The sequence below is a fragment of the Equus przewalskii genome, chromosome 3, assembly GCF_037783145.1.
Source record: "Equus przewalskii isolate Varuska chromosome 3, EquPr2, whole genome shotgun sequence".
NCBI lineage: Eukaryota > Metazoa > Chordata > Mammalia > Perissodactyla > Equidae > Equus > Equus przewalskii.
The window spans coordinates 9224347-9232844 of record NC_091833.1 but is presented as its reverse complement, the minus strand read 5'-3'; the positions used below and the strand labels follow the sequence as shown (position 1 = coordinate 9232844).

General features: G+C 58.1%; 1 protein-coding gene across 4 annotated transcripts in view; it reads right to left on the bottom strand.

The window, feature by feature from the left end:
- Nucleotides 1-669: 669 nt before the first annotated feature.
- The window catches only part of NLRC5 (NLR family CARD domain containing 5), an 85754-nt gene continuing 77925 nt past the window's right edge, over nt 670-8498 (bottom strand). For 3 of the 4 annotated variants that reach the window (XM_070613696.1, XM_070613698.1, XM_070613697.1), the window contains 11 exons: nt 8330-8413; nt 7035-7118; nt 6549-6632; nt 6166-6249; nt 5943-6020; nt 5148-5231; nt 4993-5064; nt 4630-4713; nt 3299-3382; nt 2863-2946; nt 670-1957 (listed from right to left, as the gene is read on the bottom strand). In XM_070613696.1, coding sequence (XP_070469797.1) covers nt 1846-1957; nt 2863-2946; nt 3299-3382; nt 4630-4713; nt 4993-5064; nt 5148-5231; nt 5943-6020; nt 6166-6249; nt 6549-6632; nt 7035-7118; nt 8330-8413 — 934 coding nt within the window. In that variant the 3' untranslated portion in view covers nt 670-1845. Of the gene's footprint in view, nt 1958-2862; nt 2947-3298; nt 3383-4629; nt 4714-4992; nt 5065-5147; nt 5232-5942; nt 6021-6149; nt 6250-6548; nt 6633-7034; nt 7119-8329; nt 8414-8498 lie in introns of those variants that run through there. The other variant, XR_011538470.1, reaches the window with a different exon arrangement.

The window sequence follows — 8498 nt, the reverse complement described above, 5'->3', positions numbered from 1 at the left end:
CTCCCCCGGTTCAGCCCACAGGCAGGTGACGGAGGGGGGTACTGTTCTCCCGTCATGTCAAGCATCTCATGATATTCAACCCTAAAAGGGGAGGGAACGAGCATGTAACCGGTACCTACTTCATCATATGAGGCACTTTGCGTACCTTGCCTCCCTGACCCCTCCAAGAGTCCTGGGGGCCAGGAGGTGTCACTAAGTCATGCACAGAAACAGCTCCCGGCCTCGGAGACAGGCATCAAGGAGTCGAGTCACAGTCCATTCCTTGCCCGTCTGACTTGCCACATTCCTAAGGTACCGCCCACCCGTGGAAGCCCTCTAGTCCAGGAGTTCCCAGGCTCTCTTGAGGACTAGGCAAGCAGCAAATGGGAGGGGGATCACTGGGGAGTGGTGGGGACTGTGGCAAACTAAGGGATGTGCGCCACTTCTAAAGGACACAGGCATGTGGCTCTGGCAGATTACTCTTGAGTGGGAACGCTGGACCAGCACTTAGGAGAAGCTGAAAATCTGGATTTTTATGTAGAAGTTCCCCATTTTAAATACTGACAATAAATTCAGAAAAGCATTTAAACACCTCTCTGCGGTCTGCCCCGCTCTCCAGTCCCTGGGGCAGCAGGTGCACCACTTCCAACGTCGGCGAGGTGGGGGACACAGCAGACTCAGGTGAGAGGCTGGAAGACCACTCACATTTATTGGCCGGACTTGGCTTAGAGTGTAGCCGGGCCACGCTGGGCCCTCTTGGAACGAACGAGAACACTGTGTAACACATGCAGCCCTGAGGAGCTCCCTGGATCTCGCTGAGGTAGTGGCTGCCCCCAGTGGCCTTGCCTGACTATCTTGGCAGTGCCCACCCCTGCACCCTGAGACCTGGCTTTGTCCTTACACCGGACAGACTGGGCCCATCCATTCCCAGGGTCAGACTGGCTCGACCTGGATCTGGGCCCAAAGTCTTCAGAAGCCAGCATGTAAGGGGAGCGGGTCCTCCAGTTCACAGATGGGAAAACTGAGGCTCGAGGCAGGAGGACATGCATCCAGCAGCCTCATGGCTGAGTCCTCGAGTTGGCCCAGAGCCCAGGTCCTCAGTCCACTGCGCCGGCTAGTGCTTGGACATGCTCCCCTCCCAGTTCTGGGCAGAAGACATTCTCTGGCTTAGCTGCTCTGGAATGCGATCTATAAATACATACTTGGTTTTAAAAAAGTAATAAATAAGATCCTGGGCCAGCCCGAGGGCATTTGGCCAGCCACATGTCATAGACTGGACATTTGTCACATGGCATAGATGAACCACCAATTGTGTCCTGCCACATGTAGTGCCATGCCATTGACCCACCGTCCATTCTGAAAGCTCCACGTAGTGTCACATGGAACTCTGCCACGCATGACTTTCTGTGTCACACATCACACCATGACACCCTCACTGTGCCTGTACATGTCCCCAACTGGTCATGCATGTCACATGTGATACAGTGTAGTCATTGGCCATATTAGGCTTCTGGCCCCAAAGAAGTCTTCCCTGAAAACTGCAGCAGCACAAACGTGCCCCCCTCCTGGGGCAGTGTGAAGGGACACCCAGCTGAAGCTCATCTCCTGAGTCCTCTCTCCTGGTGAGTAGAAGTTGGCATCACTCAGCTGGATTTTTTTTTTTTTGGCTGAGGAAGATTGGCCCTGAGCTAACATCCATGCCAATCTTCCTCTATTTTGCATGCAGGTCACTGCCACAGCATGGTGTAGTGTAGGTCTGTGCCTGGGAACCAAACCCAGGCCACTGAAGTGGAGTGCACCGAACTCAACCACTGGGCCACAGGGCCGGCCCCTTTTGGCTGGATTTGAAGGGTGGCAAGGCGGCCATCAAGTACCCCGAGGAGCTGGTGGCTGGTTGTGGAAGAAAGCAAAGTCCAGCCTGGGCTCCTGGCTCTGCAGACGCTGGGCCATGTCAGTGGGGATGAGGTTATTCCAGAGGCTGCGGGCATAGAGACAGACACTCAGCACTCCTGTCTCTGCCTCCCGTGCTATCTATAGATGGGGAAACCGAGGTCCCAAAGGGGAAGAGCCATGCCCAGAGTTACCTGGCGGAGGCAAGTACCAGACCAGCGTGGCTATCCTAGGGAGATAATGTCGCCCACACCCACCCCCTGACTTCACCCACTCAGTCTTCTTCTCAGGGACCTAGCGATCCCAGCCAGGGCCGTGCTCATATAACACATTCGTGCAAATAAGGAAAGAGTTCCCCTTCTTTAAGACACTTTACTTCCATTGTCTGTAATTTTTTTTTTTTTTGAGGAAGATTAGCCCTGAGCTAACTACTGCCAGTCCTCCTCTTTTTGCTGAGGAAGACTGGCCCTGAGCTAACATCCGTGCCCATCTTCCTCTACTTTATATGTGGGACGCCTACTACAGCATGGCTTTTGCCAAGCGGTGCCGTGTCTGCACCCGGGATCTCAGCGGCAAACCCTGGGCTGCTGAGAAGTGGAACGTGCGAACTTAACCGCTGTGCCAGCGGGCCAGCCCTATAGCTACCAATTTAGGTGCTGACTATGTGCCAGGCATTGTGCTCAGTGCTCTATATAATAATTTAGTCCTCACAGCAACTCTCTGAGGTAAATACTATCATTATCCCCATTTTATAGATGAGGAAATTGAGGTGCAGAGGGGTTGAGTTACTGATGCAAAGTTATACAATCGGCAAACGGCAGAGCTGGGATTTGAGCCAGGTCTGCTGGCTGCCACAGTCCTGGTGGCGTGGTCCAAGACTCCTGTGATGATCCCTAACCCAGGTCCCGCTGCCTCCCACAGGGAGAGCCCTTACATTTCAGGGGTTGGTGTGGCCCCCCGCCCATTGTCCCGGCCCCTGCAAGCCCTTGTTACCGGATGACTTGGATGCCGGACCCCTGCGCCAGCCCTTCAGCCAGGAGCCAGGCTCCACAAGCTGTGATCCGATTCTTCTCCAAGCTTCCCAGTGGGCAGCAGAGGAAGGGAAAGACAGAGCCTGGCATGAGATGGGGGAGGGAGGGGCTTCCCTATGTCCCTCCCCCAGGCCAAGATGGGGGGCACGGGCTCTCACACATCTGCTCAGAGAAGCCGACAGACAGCAGTGGACTCTAGTGCAGCAGGAAGGCTGCAGGCTGGGGCCCGGGGAGAGCTAAGCTGGGCAGAGGTTTGGAGCAGACCAAAGTGTGCAAGTCAAGGAGGGCTTCCTGGAGGCAGGGGCCTGACCCAGTGGCCTCTTGGCTTTCCCCAGGAAGGAGGTCCCCCTTCGGCCCTCCCTACACCCTTCTGGCTTCCCGGGATGTGCCCCTCATACTCCACTCTCTTCAGCCGGCCCATCCGCGGCAGGACACGGGCCAGCTCAGCAGCCGCCTCATCCCCGAGCAGATTCCAGGACAGCCTGCAGGGCAGGGGGCCAAGGTCAGTGGCAGGAGAGCAGTGAGGTCAAAGGGTGGAGACAAGGTGGCAGGTGGGGAGGGCTGGGGCCAATCATGGGGGTGGCGGTGACTCGCAGGAGCAAGAAAGGCCCCCTGATGGGGTGCTTGTGTGCCCTCCCCTGAAGACTGTCTCCTTCCACCTCCCCACCATCCCTGAGCTGGGTGTCCCTCAAGAACCCAGACGGCTTAGGAGCTGGCTGACCTCAGAGTTCAGACCACACGGTCTGCAGAAACAACGTCACGATCCAAACATCCAGCACGCAGAGCCCACCAGCATGACTTCTGCCACATCCATGCATCTCCTGCATTATTATCTGAGTCCTATTTTCCCCCTTCCCTTCCTTTGTTTTTTAACTTTAAGAAATTAATCTTAGGAAATATTAGCGCGACTATCATTAGAAAACCTGTGTCGAGGACCCTAAACAGAAGGTAGTTGCAAGGACAAACACAGTGCAACGGCAGCATCAACTTCTGGCTGGAACCTACGTCCTTCCCAAGGTGGGAGCCTGTGGCCTGCCCCCTGCCGGCTGAAACGAGAGTCTCCCCAGCGTCAGGTGTTTAAGATGAGTTAGCGCTGATCTGAGACTTTCTCTTTGGTGTAACATACTGAGAAGGGTTAAAATCCTTACGATGCAAATCTAAAATCCTCTCATGGCCTCTTGCGTCCTGTACCTTAGGAAATAGCTTTTCCTTCCGTACCGTGGTCAGGGCCCCAGCCTAATCCTGGCATTCTAGTTAACCCTGCGGCAGTCCTGCAAGGCCCCAACGTCTGAGAGGCTCTGAAGGCCAAGGGGGTGATGGCTCTGACCCGTGGATGGGCAGGGAGCCTGCTGGCTTCAGCTGCCCTTTGCCACCAACAGGTGGTTCAGAAATTGAGGCTCCATAAACCAGGCGAGGAGGCCTATTCAGTCACCTCCCCACAGGGAGGGTCAGGGGCAAAGGGCCTTTATAGACCGTCTGGCCCCTGCCCCACTGCCACTGCACAGGTGGAAATAGGCGGGAACAGGTGGGAACAGGTGGGAGAGGCTGAATGGCTTTGCCCGACATTGCTCGCAGCTCAAGTGTTAAAACTTGCTCGAGAGGTTTGAGCGAGAGCCATCTTCCCGTTTATAGGTGGGAGACCAGCGGGGGGAAGGGACCAGCTCCAGGCCACACAGCAGGCCAGGCCGAGCCCCCAGATGGCCGCTTTCCCAGCTCTTCAAGCACTCACAAGATTTCTTCCAGGGCCGGGCAGAGCATGAAGCCGGCAGCCAGCGGCTTGGCCGTCTGGTCATCAATCTCACAGGAAACCAGGCTGGGAGTGGAGAAGGGGGGATGCAGATGTTCGAGTCAGGGGCACCTCCAGGCAGGCCCCATCCCCTCCACCCTGTAGTCACAGCAGGAGGGAGCAGAGTGGCAGCCTCCAGGGCAGGGCAGGAGTCTTACAAAAGTGTCCCTTTTTGCCCCAGGCTTCCCCCATACCTGAGGCCTCGGTCATGTCACCTCAAGGCCTTCCCAGGTTGTCAGGCTCAGCCAGAGAAGGGCTGCCCACCCCCCATCCCCTGTTCCCAGGGAGTCGGAGGAGGCGACTTACTCTATCTGCCTGAGCAGTGGGAGCCCCTGGCAGAAGTGCGGGACCCCTCCGGCCAGGCTGTTCTCTGCCAAGCTGCAGGGCAGGGAACGTGTCGGTGAGAGGGACGCCCAGACCCTCCTGGCCCACCCCCTGCCCGGCTCCAAGGCGCCACTCACCTGATCACTTCCACCTGCGGGCATCTGTCCAGGGCCCGGGCCAGGCTCAGTGCCCCCTCGGGGCCCAGACGGCTGGAGGGCAGGCTGGGGAAATGGGAAAGTGTAGGGGACCACTTGGGGGGACTGGGGGCCTTCCCGGTCCCCCCACCCTCAGCTTTGCCAGACCTCAGAAGACGGTCCCTGGGTTATGCCACCTCGAGTCCCTCCCCACCACATAGGACCGGGTGGGCGTCAAGGGCCCCGGCTTTGGGGTCTGAGACCCTCCCTGGATCAGGGAGGTGAGCCCTCCCCCCCTCTCCTGGCTGTAGTTCTCTCGCCTGGAAAACGGAGCAGACGGAACTCCTGGCCCCTCAGGGCTGCTGTGAGGCTCACAGGAGACCACGGACATAAACGGCAAAGTGCCGAGGCCGTGCCTCTTGGCGCTTCTCTCCCGCACAGCCCTTTGCTCACACTTCCTCATTCGCCCCCCAGAGACTGGCTCACAGGTCACACTGAGCTGGGATTGTTGGATTTCTTTCGTATATAAGTAAACTGAGGCTCAGAAGGGGCAGGGGCCTGGCCCAGGGCACACAGGAGCTGGTGGCAGAGCTGGGACCATGCTGGGGCCCCTGATTTCCTTGGCCCAGACTCCAGAGGAGGGGAGGCGCAGGCGGTGGAGGGGGGGCAGCCAGCCCCAATGCAGGGCACAGTTTGCTGGAAGGCAGGGTGGCTCAGCCAATCCTGCCCCCCTGCTCCTAGGGAAGACCCCCCCCCCCCACTGCTGGCTCCGCACACCCCCGGGCAGGGGACACTCACTGCAGGACCCTCAGGTGCGGGGGCAGCGCCTGGGCCAGCCTCAGGGCCGTGGGATCCCCCAGGGCATTGCAGCCGAGCCTGGAAGAGGAGAGGGGATGAGGTGAGCCTGGGGCCGGCCTGCTCCTGACCCCTGCCCGGTCCTGAGTCCACTGAGGGACACCAGGGCCAGATGGGCCACGGGGACACAGAGGGCAGAGGGCAGCCCACCTGGGCATACACTCACATCAGCTCCTCCAGGTGTGTGCAAAGGGCGAGCGACTCCACCAACCGCATTCCCCCAGCCGGGCCGATGCCATTTGCTGAGAGGCTGATGGAGGGGCACACGTCAGACCCTCGGACGCCCCCGCCATCCCCCACCTCTGCTGGAGCCCAGAGAGACAGCACCCCCGCCCGCCACAGGCCTTCCCAGCCTGATGGGGCACACAGGCCCGGAGAGGAGCAGGGGCTGGGCTGGCTCAAGGTCCCACAGACAGGAGGGCCAGGAGTGACCCTGCCCCAGCCTGGACACTGAGTTGAAGGAGGAATGTTAGCCTGAGCCAGAAGCCAGTGTCCCCCTGACCACGGTGCAGCCACTGAGGGCCCCTGTCGGCAGGGCCGGCCACTCACTCTATTTTCCTGAGCTCAGGCAGCCCCGGCAGGACGGCAGCTAAGTGCTGGGCACCAGTGTCTCCAATCTGGTTGTGGCTCAAGCTTGGGGAGAGAAGAGCAGGAGAACCTGAACCATCAGCCTGTCACCATCTCATCTCACCCACCTCCTCCTCCCAGAACAGAAGAGGAGGCTGAAGTCTAGAGAGAGGCCTCAGCTCACACTGATCAAGTCCCCTCATCCTGCGCTGGGTGAGGGCTCCAGACTCTCACCTTCCGTTTCGGCAGTTCTCCCTGATGTCTGACCTACATCGCTCCTGCTGCAATCCACACTCTCACATCCTATCTTTGGGGTCTCCCAAGGTGCTAGGTCTGCGGCTATGCAGTGTACAAGTGCGTGAAGGTGAGGAGACAAAGAAGGGAAGGGTGTCCCCAAGGAGCCCCTTGCTTTCGTCATCTTCCCCTGCCAAAGTCGTCTTGGGTCTGGTGGAGGGACAGGCAACTCACCCCAGCTCCTCCAAGCTGGTCACAGCTCTGAGGGCCTTGGAGAGGTGGCAGCAGCCGATGTCACTGATGCCGTTACTGCTCAGACTGGAGAAGAAGGGAACAGCCAAGAGGCCTTAGTCAGGAGTCAGGGCCTTTGCAGGTGCCATGCTATGAACTGTACAGTTTGCAAAGCCTTTACACATCTGGGAATTCACATCCCAGTCACAAAACTTCCAGGGGAGGTGGATGGGCAGGGCGGGTATGACTGTACCCGATGTCCAGATGAGAAAACAGAGACCCGAGGAGGAGCTGTGGCTGGCCAAAGACTCCCAGGCCAGTGGAAAGGAAAGCCCAGAGCCGCGGGCCTGGGAGCCGTGGCCACATGTTTTGGTTTGGCCAGACTTGGCCTCAGTCCCTGTGGGATGGGTCTCCGGGCCTTCCTGCTGAAGGCCAATTTCATGCCAGTTCCATATTTCAGGCAAATGGTCCCTCCAGGCACATCCTGTTCTGATCCCACTCAGATCGGGGGCTGTTCCCCAGCCCCAGCCTGTCTTCTCCGCAGCCGGCCCCGCCCTGCCTCCATGAGTGGGAAAAACGAAACAAAACAGCTGACGACGCAAACAGTCTCAGCCCCAGTGAACTATTTGTCTAAGACGTTTTTGTTTTGTTTTCTTTTGTTTTGCAGATTAAATTTTAGCAAACTGCCTTTCAGTAAATTATTTTTACGTGAAACGACCCGGTCTCCTAGCACACGCTCCCCAAACTCTCTGACCTCATTTCCTCCGCCAGAGTGGGGGCGGGGCTTGGATTAAAACAAAACAATGCTTGTGTCATTGCTGGGGTTTGTTTTTAGTCATCATAGTTCATATTTTGAAAAACTACATGAAAAGAGCATGTGATGTGTATTTATCAGAGCGGCCAGGGGCATGAGGAGGGTAGATCAAGGTCCCCAGATCTGGGTCCAGACTCTTGCTGCTCAAAGTGTGGTCTGCGGCCCCCAGAAGGGGTGTCGCCTGGCAGCTTGTTAGAAATGCAGAAACTAGGCGCCCCAGACCTGTGGACTCAGAAACGTGAACGAGGACCCGGGGTGAATTTGTGCACGTGAAGGGTTGTTCCAAGACTTGAGCCAACTCCTTCAGGCCACTTTTGTAGCCGGGAGAAAGCTGGTGGCTTTAAAAGGCAAGAGCTGTGGCACTGACCTGGGAGGGTTCAGGAATGTCCCCGGGTGCCCCTGGTGCTTCCCTGGGAGGATGGTCCCAACAGAGCTGGGGAGTGCGCCCTCCCACTGGTTCCCATGGGGCCACTCGGCCACTCACCGGAGGCTCTGCAGAAGGATCATTCGGCTGAGTCCTTGAGTGAGCACCGCCAGGCTGGAGCCGCCCAGCGGGAGGTGGCTGAGGCTGGAGGACAAGAGGCCAGAGGAGGACTTGGCATCTCTGGGGTTGGGACCCAGGTGCAGACAGATACCTGGGCAGTCCAGGCCCA